Source organism: Nicotiana tomentosiformis, chromosome 5 (assembly GCF_000390325.3).
Source record: "Nicotiana tomentosiformis chromosome 5, ASM39032v3, whole genome shotgun sequence".
In the NCBI taxonomy this organism is placed as follows: domain Eukaryota; kingdom Viridiplantae; phylum Streptophyta; class Magnoliopsida; order Solanales; family Solanaceae; genus Nicotiana; species Nicotiana tomentosiformis.
In genome coordinates this window covers 111,718,828-111,741,312 of record NC_090816.1, presented here as the reverse complement: position 1 = coordinate 111,741,312, position 22,485 = coordinate 111,718,828, and the positions used below count along the sequence as shown (strand labels likewise).

The window sequence follows — 22,485 nt, the reverse complement described above, 5'->3', positions numbered from 1 at the left end:
AGCTTATTACATCGTATACCCGAAAGTTTTTTTTTTGACGTTCTTACTCACATATAGTTATCCTTAATTACTTACCTCTGTGCCCTTGTGCTCGTAAGGTTGATTCTGAACTGAATTTTTTGACTGTACAACCCCAACTCCTATCTGAATATTTCTCAAGGATTACGATGTCATCATATTTGCGAGACTAAATTCCCTATGTTGGGTTTCACTATGTTTATCTTGCACAACCTGCTGATTTGTCTATATCCTCTTGTTTAGCCATGGCTAGGCTCTTTCTGAATCAACTACTAACTACACGTTAATCCATTCTCATATCTATATTCTGCGTAATCTCTCTTAGGTTATATCCTTTTTCTTAACTTATCCCGCATACTGGCTCCTTATGTATCCAGTGTTCATTTGCACTTTTTTATCAATAACATCTAGTGATGGAACCCTTACTGCCTCTCCCGTCGTCATGCTTAGATAATGTTCTGGAGTCCTATCATATCTGTAGGATCTGAATAAATGCAATCTCATTCCTTCCACCTGTTTACCACATTCTTTCTTTACTATTTCATAGTTACCTCTTCATCTTTGGCGTCTTTTCACATCTTTTCTAACATCTTACCCGCCTTGCGATAACCCTTCTGTACCAAGGATAACTAAAGTTCTTACGCATGAGGGTGACACCTAGTTTAACTAGCACACTTAATCTGTTAAGCTTAACTCTGCTCACAGCGCTTGTTTTAGGGAAGCGTCTTCTTGAATGACCTTTAAAGGTTATTCTTCTGTTGTCCATTCAATTATCGCCAGAACATGATCTATGAAATTCTCACGATGTCAACTATTATCAAATCCTTTGGTCCCGAATTCATGTTCAGTTTATCTTATTCACTAGCCCATACTAATTTTCATTACTCCGGGGGTCTAACTTTTCCTTTTGGTAATCACGTACGAGTCACCAACTCATTTCTCGAAACGGGGATATGACTTTATGGCTTATACTCTTTTATTGTCTCAAGGCATGTAACTTCTTGTCTTTTCCTTCACTTGACTATGGAATCTGTAGTCCTGTCATATTTTGATTTACCGTTATCATCCATTTATCACATCTTAATCATAATGCTTCATTTATTTTCTTCTTTTTCTCCTGCTAATATTTCTGTCTATCACCTTATTATGAAAACTTCTTCAAAATATTCTTTCAATTTTAGCCCCCCTTGATTCAACTCACTGTCTCTTCGGGTCGCCTAACACTCTCTCTTTACTAGGGACGAGAGCCATACAAAGATAAATATTTATCCCTTCTAGGATTCCAATGCCAATCTTCTGAAATTTTTGAATATTCTAGTATTCATATCTGATTGTACTATTCTAGAGTACACCATCTAGGTGTCTCACAAGGAGAACTATTACCACGTTTGCAATATCCCTCGAAAATGTGATCTAATGATAACAATCCATACACAATTTTGGGTTACTCTAACCCCAACTGGATGTTGATATCCCATCCTTCTCTTAAATTATATTTGTTAGCTCCCACAGGCATAACTAAAATGGGTGTTGTCAAGTGAATATATCTTTGTTATTGTTGAAAGTAACCGAGAATGGTTATATTTCTCTGCTTGAATTGTACATACAAATAATCTTCACTAACTACGTACCCCATATCATTCTTCACCTAGCTTCTTTTACTTGTTGAAATTTATATCTACCTTTTGATTCTCTCGTTGCTTTTTACCATAGGGGTAGATAGATATTCATGTCTTAGAGCTCTTTATCAAGAAGCTTATACGTCGTAGTACACACATAATCTACTGAAGGCCTTACATTTACTTATCATAAGCATGATGCAAAATCGAGTTCCTCTGACTCAACTCTTCCATAACCGCATTCAATCTCTTACCAACTGTCTTTCTAGATGTAGATGTCGTTGTATAACGAATAAAATAGAATTTAGGAATTTGAATTTCTTACAACTAAGCTAGGCCTGGCAAGTGGGCCGGTCCAGGCCCAGGACCGCGGGCCAGACGGGCCAAATGGCTAAACGGGCCAGGACCGTTTGGTCCGGTTTTAGTGGGCCTGGTCCGGTCTTGTGGGCCGGTCCTATGATTTGGCCCGCCAGGGCCGGGACCGCTTGGCCCGCCAGGGCCCGGGACCGGACCGGGACCGGCCCGGTCCCCTTAGCGGGCCCAACGGCTAATTTTTTTGTAATTTTTTTTTTTTTTTTAAAAAAAAGTTTGACTGTAAAAAATAGCCGTTGAGCTGTAAAAAATAGCCGTTGGCTATATATACATAGTATACTAGATATACTAGATATATATAGTAGATATACATGTATATATAGTATATACTATATATGCATCTAATAAGATATATAAACTATATTCGATATACTATATATACATCTTAAGATATACTATATATACCTCTTAAGATATACTATATATACTATACTATATATACCTCTTAAGATATACTATATATACTATACTATATACATCTTAAGATATACTATATATACATAGTATACTAGATATACTAGATATATATAATAGATATACATATATATATAGTATATCTTAAGCTATACATATAGTATAATATAGTATAGTATACATACATATATATATATATATATATATATACATATATATATAGATGTATATATAGTATATAAATCGAATATAGCTTATATATAGTAAGATGTATATATATATATATATAAGCTTATATTTATACTATACTATAGTCTATACTATATATACATCTCATAAGATATATAAACTATATTCGATATACTATATATACATCTTAAGATATACTATATATACTATACTATATATACATCTCATAAGATATATAAACTACATTCAATATACTATATATACTATACTATATATACATCTTAAGATATACTATATATACATAGTATACTAGATATATACAGTAGATATACATGTATATATAGTATATCTTAAGCTATACATATAGTATAATATAGTATAGTATACATACATACATACATATATATATATATATATATATATGTATGTATATATAAAAGCTTATATTTATACTATACTATAGTCTATACTATATATACATCTCATAAGATATATAAACTATATTCGATATACTATATATACTATACTATATACATCTTAAGATATACTATATATACTATACTATATATACATAGTATACTAGATATACTAGACTATATACATCTTAAGATATACTATATATACTATACTATATATACATATTAAGATATACTATATATACTATACTACATATACATCTTAAGATATACTATATATACTATACTACATATACATCTTAAGATATACTATATATACATAGTATACTAGATATACTAGATATATATATCGTAGATATATATGTATATATAGTATATCTTAAGATGTATATATAGTATATAAATCGAATATAACTTATATATCTTAAGATGTATACATAGTATAGTATATATATATATATAAGCTTATATATATATGTATATCGAATATAGCTTATATATCTTAAGTTGTATATATAGTATATACTATACTATACTATAATATATATACATCTTACTATATATATTATATATATCTTAAGATGTATATTATCGAATATGACTTATATACTATGTATATATAGTATAGTGTGTGTATATATAAGATGTATATATAGTATAGTGTATATATATATATATATATATCTTAAGATGTATATATAGTATATCGTAAGATGTATACTATAGAATATGACTTATATACTATGTATATATATATATATACTATACTATATATATATCTTAAGATGTATATAAATCGAATATAGCTTATATATCTTAAGATGTATATATAGTATATATATATATAAGCTTATATATATATATATATATATATATATATATATATATATATATATATGTATATATACTATAGTATATCGAATATACTATGTATATATAGTATAGTGTGTATATAACTATATATATATATATATATATATATATATATATATATATATATATATATATATATATATATATATATATATATATATATATATCTTAAAATATATATATACACTATAATATATATACATAGTTTATAAGTCATATTCGATAGTATACATCTTAAGATATAATATATATACATCTTACTATATATATATATATATAGAGCTTATATATCTTAAGATGTATATATATATATATATATATATATATTAAGATCTACTATACTATACTATACTATATATATATATAGTATATTTTAAGATGTATATATAGTATATAAATCGAATATAACTTATATATCTTTATTACTATTTTTTTCTCTAACTTCTATATAAAAAAAAATTAAAAATAAAAAGTTTCTGTTGGGCCCGTTTAGGCCCGTTTGGGCCCGGGACCGGATCGGGACCGGTCTACTAAACCCAGGCCCGTTAGTTAATGGTCCCGATCCCGGGCCGGTTCCAGCAACAAGCCCGCGAGGCCCAGGACCGTTTAGGACCGGATCGTATAGGACCGGCCCACTTAGGACCGGCCCCGCGAAGCCCACTTAGGACCGGGCCCGGCCCACTTGCCACCCCTAAACTAAGCTGTACCACACGATCTAGAGTAAAAAGAAAGAGTGACAATCCTAAATGCCCTGTGGCCTCCTGCTTATAAGCATGGTGCACAACACATCCATAAACAAGACTTTACTAGACACGGCTTGTAGACTCCCTAGGACAGAACTGCTCTGATACCACTTTTGTCACGACCCAAACCGATGGGAGGCGACGGACACCCGGTACCTTACTTAACCGGGTACCAACGTAACGTATCTTTCGTATCATACTATCATAGGTAAATGAGTCGGATAGGCTGTCGTGAGATAAGTAGAATAAAACATAAGGAAATACTCAATATAGGGTGACCCAACTTGATATACCGACTTATATATATGACGTACTGGCCTATAAGCCCATACTAGTATCCGTATACATAATATTTGTCTACAAGATTCTAAGAGTACATAACTATCATAAAGGTAGGGACAAAGCCCCGCCATACCAATCAATATATATTCAAATCATACTACCAAATAGGCAACTCCGGAGCAAGTGGAGTGCACAAACACCTTCTGCTGAGTTGATAACCTACTAGAAGAACTCTCAACCTGTCTATCGAGACCTGTGGGCATGAAACGTAGCGTCCCCAGGCAAAAGGGACGTCATTACAAATAAAGTACCGAATATGTAAGGAATGAACATCAGTAAATAAAAGTCATGAGAGAAACATGGAGTAAAGGACTCGATATGTAAGCCTGAATAGCTCTGTGAATTATTTAATATTTACAATGCCACGCATATGCGTATAAATGGCATACCATGTATAGGTATATGCGTTCATAACATCATCAAGCCTCTGAGGGCATCCCATCATATCATCTCGGCCACTGTGGGCAAATCATCAACGTATACCAGCTGGTCAGGTGGTGGTGCGTAGATAACGCCAAAACCTTTTTCCATATATATATATATATAACGCCATCTAGTCATGGGTCAATGTACATGTATACATGAATGAAATGCATAATAAGTACGTTAATAAGATTTCTCAAAATATCATAAGATCACTATGCCTTTGATTAATATCATAAAATAAACTTTATCAACTTGCGTATTTTTCTGAGACCTATGAACATATGATAGAATAATAATACACATAGGGAATCAAGAATATAGATATCCCTAATATTTTTATGAATAGAATCATTTATAAAAGTTGAGTATTTGCTCGTTTTGTTTGTATCGTACGGATCATGCCAAAAGAAAATGAGGGACAGCCTTAACATACCTTAACTCTGTTGAGTCTGCAATACCTTTCAAGCAATTCTTTAAACAACTCAACTTAATCTACCATAGCATAAGGAGATTCAAAATTAGTGTTGAGTAAAGGCTAAGTCCGCAACTTAAACTGATAGCTCGTTCATGTAAATTTGGGCAGCATCTTCTCCGTAACAAGAGCCTCCTCCTATACCATATACCAACAATAATAACCAGAGCAATCCTACAATGAAACATGCGACATTTCCCCAGTTCTTATGATTCCCTCAAGCCTACCATGGTCAAGGTAATACAACAACATAACTAGCAACTCCCACAACAAGTTTTACAACCCAAACTATGATACAACAAGCGGCAAGCTCGGCTACGATTATCAAACATACTTCTTCAATATTTTCTTTCCTTCAAAACACATATCAATGATGACTACAACTATATATCTAAGTTACTCCAATGATTTTCAGCCACGAAAAAAAACTTAAAAAATTACTGAATAATTGATACAACAGTAGCAACGTCAAAATACGAGTTTTTGCTATTAATCCCATAATTCTCATCCTACAATTTAGTCATGATCTGGAAGAATTTAAATATACCAAGGAGAGAAAAATTCTTACCTTGTTTTTCAAGAAATACTCTTATTCCTCCTTACTTCACATAGAAGAAAGTCCGGATTAAATAACGCGCCAAAACAGAACAACGAGATCTAGGTGGTGCGCAAAACCTGTATACTGTCTTTAAGAAAGATTACACTTTTCTTCTAACTTACTTTGCTTTGAAGCTGATTTGAAATCATCCGGAGGAAACCGACGTAGGCATAATCTCTATGTCGTTCTTCGCATTTTTCTTCCATGCAAGGACATATCTTTACCTTCACACATTGTAGCTCATATTTCTCAAGGGGACCTTTTTCTAAATTATGTTGAGAAGAGGCAAAATATTTATTGCCTCCACACTTGATAAAGCGTTGCTGATGATATACATAGATTTTCAAGACATAAGTTTATCCATCAAAAAGTAAATATAATAGTTGTAGTTAGCGGACAGTGGGGTCCACCTCCATTTACCATCCCTTCAAAATTTGATCCTAATCTTATATAACTCTTCTTTGCTAAAGTTCATCCTTCACTTTAGAGGTGTAAGTATCTTATTTTGTGAATTCAAGAAGTCTTTTATATTAGTTGGGGTGGGCCCTACACTTTGATGACTTTGGCCACAAGTCCTCTAATGTGCTACCAAATTACATGAGTGTCATTAATTTGGCCAAAATATGCTGCCACGTTAGGAGCCTATCAAGTTTATCCAAAATAATTTACCCCTTTCCTTAATCAACTTATTAATCCCCCACTAATCCAATAATTAACCAATTACCCACATAATTAAAAATTATCCCAAATTATTTAAAATACTAATCACTTTTAACATACATTATACACTTCACTATCATGGTCATGTGGTACCTTGTATGACACAAGTTCATAAATACGGGGTATTATAGTTTGCACCATATTTTATCCCCAAATTATCAAACTTCGACGAAAACTCACTTTCTTCGATTCGCTCACTCTCTCACCTTCACGAATTTACTTATCACTTATTTGAAGTAGCATAATATTTATAATCTCCAAATAATCTTGTCCTTTGAGGTGAATTATCTTACGACAATTTTAACGTACAATACTACAGGATGTAACATCGACGTATATATTTTTTTTGTGCTACATTTTCTTCTCTCTCTTCTCTCTGTCCCCATATCTAACTTCCTCTCTTTTTGCTTCTCTCTCATATCCCCTCTCTTTCCTCCTCTCTTTTTTGACTTTCCTCCCCCTTTTTTGACTTTTTGTTATATGTATAGTAGAATAAAAATTGGGGGAAGGACAAATTGGATTCCTACCCCATGTGAGCTTTTTGAAAAGTGGGTAGCCAATTAGAAAAAGTGCATGTACAAGATTTGTGTAAACCTTTCAAGGCCACATCGCTGTACCACCATTTCGTTCATTTTTCTTTTTACTCTTATTTATTTATTTAGAGATAATAGGTAAAAGTGTAAAATACTACATCTTACTAACCAAAGGATTAAAGTACTAAATATTCAATATTTATTTATAGAAAGTCTTTAGACTAACAACAAATATACTAATAAAATATATTTTAAAAATTTTCTTTCTTTTTAAAAACATAAATAAATTAAACAAGACTAATTATCTAAAAATATAACCTTTTTTATTTTTAATTTCCTTAAAACGTATAAAAGGATAAAACAAAAGCTTTAAAAATAATTACCAACTAAAAAGTGGTGAAAAAAAAATTCAAATATGATAAAAAATTAGGTGATCACACCATTTTGTATTTTTTGAGTTTCGGGTGGGGTGTATTTTGTATTTTTGTGAAATACGATAGTAAAGGTAGGAATTTCGCTGCGCGGATTCAAATTTTGAAAAGATAAAAATAAAAATAAAAATTTATGAATGGGTGCAACCGAAAATGTAAAATCAATCTAGGTAGCATTTAGCTAAATTGTAAATCGAACTAGTAATATCTGCTTTTTGCTGTTCTCAGTTAGGTTGGTTTTGAGACGCCGGACTTGTTTTTGGTGCTTTAACAAAATATTTCTTAATTGAAACTCCAAACTGAGTTGTAAGATATTAAATTAGGAGAATAATGACACATCACAACACAAAATCATAACCCAAAAAAGAGCAGCTAGATTATCCATCCTTCAAAAGAAAATTAATACACAAATTTTAAAGTAAAATGATGTTAACACAAATCAATAAAAGAAAAACGAATCACCAACCATTAACCAAATAATTAGGAAATAAGCTTATTGGAGAGAACAAAACAAATTTTAAAGTAGAATGATGCTAACACAAATCAGTAGAAGAAGAACGAATCAACCAACCATTAACCAAAAAATTAGGAGATAACGCTTATTGGAGAGAACATGAACTTCATTTTCCTTAACTAACAACTTTTCTAGAAAATATAAGATTACATCGTCGCAAGAAAAGTTTGGGGAAAGTGACAATAATTAAAAAGTAGGCATCTGGTAGGCCAATGTCTTTAACTATAAAAGTAATATTTGACCTATCATTATATGGTTCATAGTCAAAAGTAATAATAATTTATTAACTTCATATATAATCTAAAATGTTTATAAAATTTATATTGTAGACAAAAAGTTATTTGTAGTTACAATTTTATTACTCCCTTTGGTCCATATTTAAGTGTTTTTTGATCTTTTAAATTTGGTCTATAATAAGTGTCATTTTAAGAAATCAAGAAGAATTAATTAGAGAGTTTTAGTAGCTCAGTTGGTTCACCACCTGATTTGTACAACTTTCTAAAAAGTCTTTCACATTTGAGGAGTAAATAAAGAATAATTTAGTAAAATAATTTAACTTGCTTCTATTGCTTTATATTTGGCTTAATAGTTTATAGTTATCACACATTCTACAAAAGAACATTAATGCTAATTTTACAAAATTCACCGTCATTATAAAGTTCATAAAACAAAAGATCTCAACGTTAAAGAAAATCAAATTGAAACAATGTGTCATATTTTATTTATTAAATAAGCTTGTAAAATTTTTTTGTTCACATTCTTTGAATTTTTAAATTTGTATTTCTAGTTTGTGATTTTTGGTGAAATTATTAACATTCATTTTATGTTTTTAATTCAGTCAATTATTGTTGGGAAGATTTTTTATCTACTTAAATATCTTTATGGCAGATTGTTTCTATCGGTACTGAAAAATAAAATTATAAAATACTTGACAGAGCATCCAACTGAGTGATACTCTCAGAGCTGATTTACGCAAATATTCCATTTTTAAGCCACCATTTAGATTTTGTACATATTTTTAAAAGTCGTACATATATAGCTCTTGGAAAACTATTCTTTCGAATACTATTACTTGGATCTATTAATGTTTGCTCATACATTATTCAACCTTACAAAAGTTAGACTGTCATTGTCTAACTTTTGCAATAACTTACAAAATATTAAATAGTGGTATAATATTTCTCATAAAATTTTCAGTATGGTCGAAATGAGTCTTTAGATCGTAATCTAAAAAATCCATAAGTTGCAAGAAAAATAAAAATAAAACTATTTACTAAACACTTGTCCCAGAAAAGGATAACTAATGAAAATTTCTGCACTCTCGAGGTACATACAATTTATTCACACAAATAAAACATTTCCAATCTAAATTGAGTTAACAAAACTAATACGATGGAGTACAAATCACTTATTAATGGATATTTTATTAAAATACTATAATGATATACATTAACTTATTCGATTGACCATCTTCCTTTGAGTCCCCTACATGTTGATGGGATTAACGAGTAAGGCTTCAATTACAGACTTCACATTATTCTTTGGATTACTATATCCATCTTCATTATTCTTGTAAACCACATCAATTAGACGTGTTAGATTTACGATTGGCTTCAAGATTTCAACTGGCATTGAAGTTGGCTTAATGCATTCTTTGTTCAAATCCTTCCATGCATTTTCAGCAATTTCAGTAAGTTGTGCACTTGCTTCTTCCACTGTTAAATTGTGCTCTTTCATATAGCATTCTATTCCCGTCACAAGTTGTCCTTTTTCTTTCTCAATCTATATATAAGAAGGAAAAAACAGATCATTAGCAAATCCTCATCTTATTTGGAATTGAAACGTAGTTTTATATTATATTAATATATACCTTGTAAGTTGCAACGTCATCAATGACTCGACCAATTAATGCAGAAGCCACAAGAATTTTAGGTTTATTCATCATCCAATCGAATGATGCCTTTGAAGCTGATTTCATGCCCAATAATGAAGCTGGAGCAAGTAGGTAATAAGTTCCAGTGATGAGTGCATTACTTAGGTATTCTTCAAATGGTGGACTTTTCCCTTTGATGAACCATTGTGCTTCAATGTAGTAACTCCTAACGATTTCTTTCATCTGTTTCAAGAAATATATTAATATTAATTAAACTCATGATAAAATGAAAGGAAAATGATAGTATTAGAGTTTTAAGTGATCATACCGCCTCTTTGACGTAATAAACTCCATTGAAACTTATATCTTGTTTCTTTACTTCGATGTCGTATTCTTTGAAGAGATTAAGAAGAGTTGAATATACCGTTTTCATATAAGTTGGGAGTCGATCAATTTCACTTACATCCCACCTGCAATGATCGAAAATATTTTAATGTAAGTATCACATTAATTCCAACATGAATCAATATTGTGTAGATATTTAATCGAATATCTTCAAAAGTCTTTAGATGTAGATTAGAAATAAAAGATGGAATTTTGCATACCGGTCGATGGCTTCTGTGAACACTTCTAGTTCATCAAGAGTACCAAATGAATCATATGTGTCGTCAATTACTGAAATCATAGCTACGCATTTTGCAAGCATAATTCGAGCACGAGAATATTGAGGTTCAAAATACACCCCTACAGCCCAAAAAAAGCATTCCACCATTCTGTCTCTAACATATGAAAGCTTAGACGCAAGATCCAAATCTTTCCACCACCTTCAAATTAAATAAGAGCAATATTTAGTTAGCTTAAATAATACTCTACAATATATATATAGTACACAAATAATTAAAAAAAAAAAAGAACTTACTGAGTGAGTTCACTAAGTTCTTTCTTGTGTAGTACTTGCAACAAATTATAATCTAGTTTGGCAAGCCTTAGTAACTTGTCATTTCTTGATTCATATTCTTCATAAATTGAAATGTTAAAATGGGCTTCAGCTCTTGGAATGCCTCTATGTAGAGATTGCATGAGTGCATGTGTTACTTGTTTCTTAATAATAGAAGAGCTTAATTTGGGTGCTATTTTCTCCAAATGTGCTTTTGTGAAGATAAGAGCCTCTTCTAATATTTCATCTCCATGTTCCCTTACTTGTGCTGCTTCATACAGATTGAGCATACCCTTTACATCTTTAAGTAAAGTTTCCTTGAATTTTCCATTGTTGTCCTTGAATTGGTTGAAATGATCTAATTCACAAAATATTTTGTTATATTTAAAAAACATTCATATAAATTTTAAAAAAAAATGTAATATGTACACATAAACATATATACCAGGAGAGATTGGATAGCCATGTTGCCTAAACAATCGAAAATATAACGCAACATTGTATAGGTCATATTCTTCATTAATGACATTTAGATTAAACAACTTGCTTATTTGATCTTCAATCTCCTCTTCAAAGTGATACGAAATACCAAGGCGTTCAAGAGTATCAATCAATTGTATTTTTTCTGCGGTGTCACTTTGAATACTCACTATCATGTGCTTCACTTCTTTTTTCAAAGTTTCAATCTCCTCTATATTTTTCTCGGACACCTGTAATAATGCTTTCTCTTAATAACAAAACAAATTATGTAAAAAGGTGAACGGGAAATAAAGAGGTACAGATATATATATATATATATACCTGATTATTCAATGCAGAATAACTAAATATATTTCCCCAAAGGCTGGGTGAAAAATTTGTTGTTGGGCGAAAAACCCCATCTTTGTGATTTCCATTCAATGATGAAATTGTTGCCATTGCAAGAGAACTTACAAATCCTGAAAATTTGAATGTAGATTTTTCAGTATTAGTTTCTGAGTTTGTGTTGCCTTTTGATACTAGTACACCACTATTTATAACTACTATCTAAAATGGGAGAAAGGCTTACCTTTTTGGAATTATATGTCACCTTTTTACTTAAAACGTGTCCCATACATGCATGAAACCTTAATTTGCTTTTTTCTCAAACGAGTACAATAAAGCCGTGACGGGCCGCCTGCCATGTAAAAGATTCAAGTTGATGAATTCTAACGAGAAAGATAGATTTATTTTTTTCTTAATGATAGATACTTTTAATTTGAAGTGTCAAAAAGTCATAAAAAATAATGGTACTTGCTCTATCTTATTTTTTTTTATTAAATTCTTTAAATTAAGAATGTATTCCATCAATCTATAATACAACCATCAGAAAAAGTAAAAAAAAGAAAACAACTGTTTCTTTCGTATTAATCTAAATTTAAGAGGTTAATATCAAAATAAAAAATTCTGAATAATATAATAGCTTCACTAGTTCGCTAAATAATTGATAATTGCAATTGTCTAAAGAGCCTCAAAAAATATTTCTATAAAATTTCTCCTTTATCTCTCGATCAACTATACATATTTGTTGCATTGGTCTCAGTCTCACAGCAGTATTATAATCTAATGATTGTAATACGGGTTTCCCTTTTTCTTGCTGATCTAATTTAAATTTTTCGTCATTTCTAATTTTTTGTGCAAAGTTCAGGATCCAACTAATTTGATTTAGAATTCTAACTCAATAAATACGAAGTATTACTGATATTTTTTTACAAAATTACTGTAAAAATATGCGATCGATTTGAGACGAAATTAGTTTAACTAATATATGTATGATTAAGGGTGTCAATGGTTCGATTCGGCCGGTTGTTTTATAAAATTTATACCATACTAATTTTTCGGTTATTCTATTATGTATAACCAATATTAGACTTTTAAAAACCGTATCAATCATGTCGGTTTCTCTTCGGTATCGGTACAGTTCGGTTAATTTTTGGTATTTTTTTAAGTTTCAATTAAAAGTCACTAGTAGAAGTATAATGCAATAACATACGTACTTTTATAGGAATTAGCAAAACTCTCTAGATATTTTTTCTATTTAAAGGGTGATGAATTAAGAATATATAAAAGATGGCTAGAGTATAGATCTATCAACTATTCTACAGCAGTGCAAAAGAAACTAAACAAGGAAAAATGAAATATAAATCGCACGAGTGGAAATATAAGAATAAAGTTTATAGAAGATTAAATATTTGAAAATATAAATTTAAATCATACGAAAGGAAACATATTCCATATATTGTAGTTTGCTACTCATAATTACTAGAATACCTTGTGTCTTGCTAGTCAATATGCTGAAAATAATTTAGTTTCAATAGAAGTAGTATAATAGGTTTGGGAATTAGGATTTTGAGTTCAATTACTTATTGGCTTGTAACCGTTTTCATAATTTCAAGGTTCAAGGAAAAATTTGATGCTTTATTATTTTTAAATTTAATATATAAATATATTTATTCCATGTAAATTTATTCGGTACGATTCGGTATTTTTTTAGTTTATTTTTATAAAATAAAAAATCTACCCTAATTATTGGGACAATTATATATTTATATAAAAACCTACGATTTTATTAAAAGAAACCTAATAATTGGTTCGGCACGGTACAATTCAATCGGTTTAATCGGTCCATTGACGATGACACTTGAACAAAACAAATCCAGCCATGTCAAGCACAAAGACGTAGTTGAATAGAAATCAGCACAGCATATATAGAGTCAACACGACTTCAAGAACCCTAACGTCGGGCCGCCCGCCACCGTTCAATCAAAGAGTGCTAATTTTAGTAGCTAGAAACCAATTTTATCTTCTTCTCTCCACAAAGCACGTACGTCTGCAGCGTTATCAAATGCTAAAATTTTATTTGTATATAGTGTTTTATACTAAATTATACTAATTTATCATGATTAAAATAAATCAAGGTGACGATATATAATACTACTAATTAAGTGATAGACACTTGTCATGTATCAATTAAGTTAGTATAAATACCCAATGCAAGTAAGTTTTTATTGTTATCGAATTGTATGGATAGCTCATCTATTTTTAGAAAGATCTTTAATACTACTTTTGAGTCTACTTAGAATGATCCAGCTTTTCAATCTACTTTTCTTAATTAGACCGTTGAAAGTCACAGGTATTCACCAACAATAGAAAATCCTATCTCTGGAATACCAAAAATAACAGAGCAAGTATGTTCAATTTTTCAGTGACTTATAGGTTTTAGCACTTCATAGCTATTTTTTTGGGATCTTTACCCAAATAGCAGCCCGAATTTATTTTTATTTTCTCTAGTCGGTATTTAAATTATATACGATTATTCACATATTATACATATACTATCAGAGACGGATCTAGGATTTTTAGAACATGGGTGCACCACAGATAATATTAGACCAATTCTAAGAATTACATACATAAATTACCTAATTTTGCGAAAAGACCATGGGTTGGCGTACCCCATAAACAAACCTATAAATCCATCCCTGGAGGCGGACCCAAGCTTTTAAGGCGATAGGGGCACCACTAAATGCCAATACTAGCTACAAAGTTCTTATGTACTAAACTCATCGTATTTTTAAAATTACGGGTTTAAATTTAGTATTTACTAAATTTAATGAGTTTTAAATGAAGTATATACTATGTTCTCCCTTAAAAATAGTGGGTTTGGATGAACCCGTTATCGAAGGGCTAGATCTACCAGATCCAATTCCCCTCTATTTCCTAGTCTCTCTATTTCTCTAAGTTCAACGAAACCTTACAGGTTTGAGTTAGAGTTACAGTAGACATGTCATGGAAGTCAAATTTTCTAGACATCAGATCCTTCATCATTTTTGCATAGCTTGGCATTTCCCTCAAAGTATCCATCAGCGGAATATTGAATTGAATTTGTCTGAGCATTTCCATGAATTTTCTATATTGATCATCTTTCCTTTGCTTTGCCAACCTTTGAGGGAATGGTGCAAGAGTTAGCTTCTGCCCACTGCTTGGTGTCTTTTCTTTATTGGGGGCTTTTTCCACCACCTGTTCTGGGAGTTGGTCAAATTCCTTCTCCTTACCTTTGTCAACTTGTGCCTATTCAATTACATCCTCTGTGAGCTCCGTTGACTCGTCGGTCTCTAATTTCACTGGAGTAATTGGCACTGCATCTCTCCTAGATTGAGCAACTTCTTGCTCTCTATCTAAATCTCTTCCATTCTTGAGACTCACTGCCTTTAGCTGATTTGGGTTCTGCTCCTTTTGATTGATGTTTGTGTCTGCAGGTAACATTCCTTGTGGGCGATTGTTCAAGGCCATAGATAACTGGCGTAATTGAGTTTTAATGCCTTTAATAGCCGAATCATGTGCGACTAACTTTTCTTGCATCTTTCCATTTGTCCCAATGAGTTGTTGCAGCATGCCCCTGATTTCTATCATATTACTGTCCTGCTGTTGATGAGGCGGTTGGTAAGCCAACTGTTGTTGGTGCTGCTGATTGTAGCCCTGCTGCCTTTGATAAGGCACGACTTGGCCTTGTGGTCGTACTTCCCCTGGAATGGTATTGTATTGTTGCTGGGTTGGTCTGTACTGCTGATTTTGAGGTCCCCATTGCTGTCCACCTTGCCTCTGACCCCCAAAATTATTGACGTAATTCCTGTCTTCTCTGAAGCCCTGGTTATCATTCTCTCCACTCCACGAGCAAACATATGACTGATTTATGCAGGGAGTGCATAGGCCTCCATTTGTCGTATCAACAATATGCACCTGTTTCGTACCCATCTCGTCAATTTTCTTTGTCAACAAGCTCATCTAGGTCATGAGAGTGGCTATGTTTTCTGCATTTGTATTATTTGGGTCAAGAGCAACAGAATGCACTATTGAAGTGAGTGTTGTATCTCTCGTCATCCAACCTGAATTTTGAGCCATCTTGTCAAGAAAAATATTACACTCTGTGAATGTTTTGCTCAAGAATGCACCCCAGCTGAAGCATCTACATTGGCCTTCAGACCGTCAGCCAAACCCATATAGAATCTCTGTCCAAGCATCTGATTTGGGATGCCATGGTGTGGACACTTCACCAGCATACCCTTAAACCTCTCCCAGGTTTCCTGCAAGGTTTCAGTCGGTTTCTGCCTGAATTGCAATATCTCATTAATCTGCCTCGCAGTTTTGTTGGGTCGATAGAACTTGTTTAAGAACTGCTTGACTAGTTCCTCCCAAGTAGCAATGGAGTTTATTGGGAGCGAATTCAGCCAAGTTTAAACCTCCCCAGTCACTGAGAATGGGAACAGTAATAATCTGATTGCTTCAGAAGTCACATTCGGCTGTCTTTGAGTGACACAAATTGATAGAAAATTCTTCAGATGTTGTTGTGGGTCTTCGATGTACGACCCGGAGAACATCCCTTTATTTTGCAGCAAGTGCAGCATGTTATTGGTAATCTGAAACGTCTCTGCTTGTATCGGAGGGACTGCAATTGCGGTGGAAAGTTATCAGCAGTTGGTTGCGCCCAATCCAATGTTTTTATTGTCAAATGTTGAAATTTACTTCTAATATTTTTTTTAATTTTTTTAATAAAAATGTAAGAAGATTTCGTAGAAGTGAAAAATAATTAACTCATGGAAAGAAAACTACTACAAGAAAGAAAGAGGGAAGGAATGTTAGATAATGTGTAGCTATAATTATGGGATTGTAAAAGATATTATTTAGGAATGAATAAAGAAGGAAATAAATACTTTAACTATGGTTTAGATTTTAATTTATTCAATTAAATCTCATCCATTAATTTTTACCATGACGAGTGTCTCAAATCCAAGTAGGAACTTGGAGAAATGGAGAGACTATGAAATGGAGGGGAGTTGGATCCTAGATCCACCCATGTTCGTATCAATCATTTGTAACGAAAGATTGGGTGCTTCTCAAGTTTGGGAGACTAAGAATTCTCCCAAAAGTGATAATATTCAAGAAGTCATCGATAAATATGGATATCCATATTATCCGTTAGTTAATCCGTTTTTTATCTCTATTAAATATGGATCATGTCGAATAATTTATCCGTTTTTACATTACCCATTTTCGACCCGTCCCGTTTGCCACCCTTGCTAGCGAGTTACGGACTAGGATAACTGGGCAAAAGTTTCTGGTTTTATATGTGAAAAGAGAATTGGCTTGGAGATTTTGAGGGATAGGACTTGTTTAAAAGAATAATGGAAAACGAATGTAAAATGTAAAAAGTTAAATTAGTTGTTGCAGTACAGATTCGAACTTAGGTCCACGTCAAAAATGAAATTTTGAGCAAACCACCCAACCAGTGCCAAGTGAACATCTATCATAAGTATGCCAAGTAAATTATATGGGCAAAATAGATAAGTTACCATCTAAATTATGAACCAAATCCTTATTATATATTTTTTTGATGGCAAAAATTATTTTACACGCTCAATCCTTTTTGAAGTGCGTCTAAATCACACTATTTTGAGCAGCGTATTTTACGCTCAAAAGAAGCGTGTTAAGTTGTAAAATTTGTGTGTTAATTCTTTCATAGATTTACACGTGTCGCAAATTTAATTTTTTATCCTAAAAATAATAATTTTAACACCTTTCTTTAATTACTCACCGTCCCACTGCCACCAAGCCTCAACCCTATTTCGACGGAACCTTACCTTATACTTTTCTAACCCAGAAGTTGTTTCCCTTGTCTTCTTCCACAAAATATGGGAACATTTTCAATAACTTTACTTATTCTTTTGTTTATGACCTTATGTTCCTTTAAGGTGGTGGTTTTGGATTTTATTGATCGGACAAGGCGGCAGCGAATTAGTGGTCAGTGGTGGTGTAGCAACTTTTTGATGGAATTTTTGACAATTTAATGCAGATCTTGGGGGAATTTATTACAAAGCCAACAATAAGATGTCTTTGCTGCTCTTTAACTTGAGAAATATAGCATGTAGCCTTAGCATCAATGATGCACTTGTGTTTGACTCACTGCTAACTCCATTGTAGCCTTTGTCGCGTATCTGAAGATTTCTAATTCCTCTCACTTTCTTGAGTTTTTCTATTTTTAATCTCGATATTTCTAGAAATAAAAAAGTAATAGTTAGCTTAGGCTTTTGTGTGTTGGTTTGAATGGAAGGTGATGGTCTGTTTTCTTTCTACTGGTCAGCGGCAAGGGAGATTATTCGTCGGAGAAGAGAAAAAGTTGAATGGGGAAACTTGGTTAAGGGATATAATGTAACGATCCGGTAAGTCATTTTGAGTATTACAATCTCGTTCTCCTATATAGTGCTCAATTTATGCTTTACATTTGTTATGTGACTTGCCCGTGGTAATTGGTTCGGGTCCGATGAGATTTTGAAATAATTTGGAACACCTAGTTCCAAGTTTTAGAATTTAAGTTGAAAAGGTTGATCGGATGTTGACTTATGTGTAACGACTCCGGAGAATTTTTGGTAAGGAAATTAAGGTTTTGTGGTGCCGAGTTAGATCAATTAGTACAAAGGTTATAGAAAATTCTCGTGGCGAGCAGACTTTATGGGTTGAACAATGCACTGGGGAGTAAAGAAAAATTTTCGGCAGAAGAAAACATTTCTGCGGCCCACTATGCGGTCGCAGAACCACTCTGCGGACCGCATAATAGCCGCAGAGTGAGGAAGGAAAGGGGCAGCTTTGAATGTCATTTTGCGGTTGACTATGCGACTGCAGAACTGTTCTGCGGTTCATTATGCGACCACAGAATAGGTCTGCGGGCCGTATATTGACCGCAAGCCCAGGCAGGCAACTTTAGTTTTTAGGCACCAATTTTTAAGATCGAAATGCGGACCGCATATCAATTTTGCGATCGCATATGCGACCGCAAAGTATGTTTCGAAGCTTCATTTTTTTGGTTTTATAAACCCGACCCCATTCTTATAAAACACTATTGGAGGTCATTTGGAAGGGTTTCATCTGATATTTTAGAGAGTGGTGAGAGCATCTTAGAGAAAGAAAGTGGAGACTTAGTCAATTGTTCATCAATTCTTGTTCAAGATTTGAAGATTTCATATGGATCTTTCTAGGGCTTCAAAGAGGTAAGAATTTCTTTCCCCCAATTCTTCAATTTCGATTTTTGGGGTAAAATTATAGGAGATTAAGAGTATGATTCTTGGGTGTAAGAGTATCATATACATACACATACCAATAAGGTTTGTGGAAAGATTGTTGAGTTCAAATGGGTAAAGATTGGGTTGAAAATGGTAGAAATCTTCAAAGATTTTAATTGAAGATTTGAGGGTCGAGTTGATGTCGGAATTTAGTGAAATTTGTATGGTTGGACTCGTGGTTGGATGTGCGTTCATATTTTATAACTTTTGTCGGGTTCCGAGACGTGGGGCCCACGGGCGATTTTTGAGTTAAATTTTGGATTTTATTGAAAAATTTATCTTTCCTTATGGAATAAATTACAATAATTGGTATTGACTGAATTGAATTAATTGTGGCTAGATACGAGGTTTTCGGAGACCAATTCTCGTGGTAAGGGCATAGCAAAATAAAGAATTACACGATTTGAGATAAGTAACGGTTCTAACTTTGGTCCTGAGGGTATGAAATCCCGGATTATGTGTTATGTGATTGATTTTGAGGTGACGCACATGCTAGGTGACGGGCGTATGGGCGTGCACCGTAGGAATTGTGACTTGGTCAAATTTCATGGAACTGTATAGTTGAATAATCTGTTGATAACTGTACATTCTCTACGTGTTAGAGAAAAATTAAGCTGAGACTCGTATTAAAAATCATGCTTAGACATATGCTGTTATTATTGGTACCCACTGGAGTCATTTTTGTGATTGAATTATATGTTCAAATTGTAATTTCACACTTAGTTATGTTCATTCATTTCATATCATATCCCAGTCTCTGTTGCTATTTATTGATACATCATATTATCATTTTGAGGCTGATTTTCATGACATCTTGAGCCTGAAAGACTGGAAGGTTGATGACTGAGTGAGGCCGAGGGCCTAATTGTGAGGATATTTATAGGATCGGGCTGCATGCCGCAGCATGTTTCATCGTTATGTGCCATGATTGGCTTGATATAGCGCTTGGGATGAAGGAGCCCCTTCGGAGTCTGTACACACCCCCAGTGAGCGCAGGTACTTATTGAGTACGAGTGCGAGTGCCGAATGCCGAGTGCCGAGTACTGAGTGATTGTGAGGAAAGAGTGACTATGAGAAATGCGTGACTGTGAGGAAAATATGATTGTGAGGTTTGAGTGAATGGGAGGTTGTGACTGTTACTCTGAGAGGATGCATTGATTTCATTGTTGTTGCATTTCAGCTGTCATATATGACTATTTTGGAAAAATTTCTAAAAGACATTTTCTGCTATTTCAATCAAGGTTGATATGAAATTATTGTGAAATTTTAAATGTTGAACCTGAGAGCATGCCTACCCTTTTATGTTGAAAATTACTGTATTTGGACTTAGTTGTGAAGCTCGTCACTACTTTTAGTTCTTTATTTATTATTGTTACTTACTGAGTTGGTTGTACTCATATTATACCCTACACTTTGTGTGCAGATCCAGGTGATCGCGGACATCGCAGGTGTTGATTCTTTCGCACAATTAATTTTTCGGAGATTCCAAGTTAGCTGCCGTATTTCGCAAACCTTGTCTCTCCTTCTCTATCTCCTTATTTACTGTATTTGGTGTCAGACTATTATAAACCGTATTTTCAAGACTTGTAACGTATAGATGCTCATGTACTCAGTGACACCGGATTTTGGGAGTAAATTTATATTTAGTATTGGTGGTAGTTTTCCCCTTAACTTAATTATTATATTTTCAGTATTTAAAAGAAGTTGTGGGTTATTGATGTTGTCGGCTTGCCTAGTATCGAGATAGGCGCCATCACGACGGGTGAGATTTTGGGTCGTGACAAGTTGGTATCATAGCCTAGGTTACATAGGTCTCACGAGTCATGAACAGATTTAGTAGAGTCTTGCGGATCTGTACTTATCTTCGAGAGGTTGCCAAACCCTTAGGAAAATTTCACTTTCTTGTATTCTATCGTGCGAACTTGTTGATTCCAAAAAACTAAAATTCTGTTATTATATTCTCTCACAGATGGTAAGAACACGTACTACCGGATCATACGACCAGCCACCAGTGCCACCAGTTAGGGCCGCGAGAGGCCGGGGCCGTGGCAGAGGCCGGGATCGATATAGAGGTCGAGGTGTCGCTCGTACAGCAGTTGGAGCAGCACTTGTAACACCACCAGTTGCTCCAGCTCAGGAGCAGATTCCAAATATAATTGAGCCGGCGGGACCCGCTCAGGCACCAGCTGTGCCCCTTGAGATTCCAGGCCTACATGAGGCTTTGGCCCATATATTGACAGTTTGCACTGGCCTTGCTCGGTGGTTTCGGATCAGGCCGTACCAGCCACTTCTCAGGCCGGGGGAAGTACTCATACCCCTGTTGCCCGTGCTCCAGAGCAGGTAGTGCAGGGACTTCAGATACCATGGCACTACCAGCCCAGCCAGCTGCAGCTGCTTAGGCCCCGGTAGTTCCTGTTATGTCAGATGATGAGCAGAGAAGACTTGAGAGATTTGGGAGGCTTTGACCTCCATCATTTAGCGGTGCTGAGCCAGAGGATGCTCAGGGTTTTCTGGATAAGTGCCAGCAGATGCTTCAGACAACGGGTATTCTGGAGATCAGTGGGGTCTCGTTCACTACTTTTTAGTTTTCTGGGGCTGCCTTCAAATAGTGGGAGACTTGTGAGAGGCGCATGCCGGTTGGTGCAGTACCACTTACACGATAGGAGTTCTCCGTTCTCTTTTTGGAGAAGTTCGTGCCACAGTCTCGCAGAGAGGAGCTGCGCAGACAGTTTGAGCAGTTACGTTAGGATGGCATGTCTGTGACGCAGTACGAGATGAGATTTTCTGAGTTGGCTCGTCATGCAATTTGGTTGGTTCCCACTGATAGGGAAAGGATTAAGAGATTCATTGATGGCCTCATATA

The 22,485-nt window shown here is 33.8% G+C and overlaps 1 protein-coding gene, 1 long non-coding RNA gene and 1 other non-coding gene across 3 annotated transcripts; 2 read left to right on the top strand and 1 right to left on the bottom strand.

The window, feature by feature from the left end:
* Positions 1 to 9,969: 9,969 nt before the first annotated feature.
* Positions 9,970 to 12,486, bottom strand: LOC104089193 (viridiflorene synthase-like). The gene is made up of 7 exons (XM_070175216.1): positions 12,292 to 12,486; positions 11,936 to 12,200; positions 11,473 to 11,848; positions 11,159 to 11,377; positions 10,882 to 11,023; positions 10,551 to 10,796; positions 9,970 to 10,462 (listed from the first exon to the last, which is right to left on the bottom strand). The coding sequence occupies exons 1-7, from the start codon at positions 12,406 to 12,408 to the stop codon at positions 10,166 to 10,168; spliced, it is 1,662 nt and encodes a 553-aa protein (XP_070031317.1). The 5' UTR covers positions 12,409 to 12,486; the 3' UTR covers positions 9,970 to 10,165.
* A 4,053-nt stretch (positions 12,487 to 16,539) lies between these two features.
* On the top strand, positions 16,540 to 16,646 carry LOC117274944 (small nucleolar RNA R71). The gene has a single exon (XR_004505105.1). It is a non-coding gene; the product is annotated as a small nucleolar RNA R71 (small nucleolar RNA).
* A 1,478-nt stretch (positions 16,647 to 18,124) lies between these two features.
* Positions 18,125 to 21,280, top strand: LOC138891826 (uncharacterized). The gene is made up of 2 exons (XR_011408160.1): positions 18,125 to 18,725; positions 21,046 to 21,280. It is a non-coding gene; the product is annotated as an uncharacterized lncRNA (long non-coding RNA).
* The last annotated feature ends 1,205 nt before the right edge of the window (positions 21,281 to 22,485 follow it).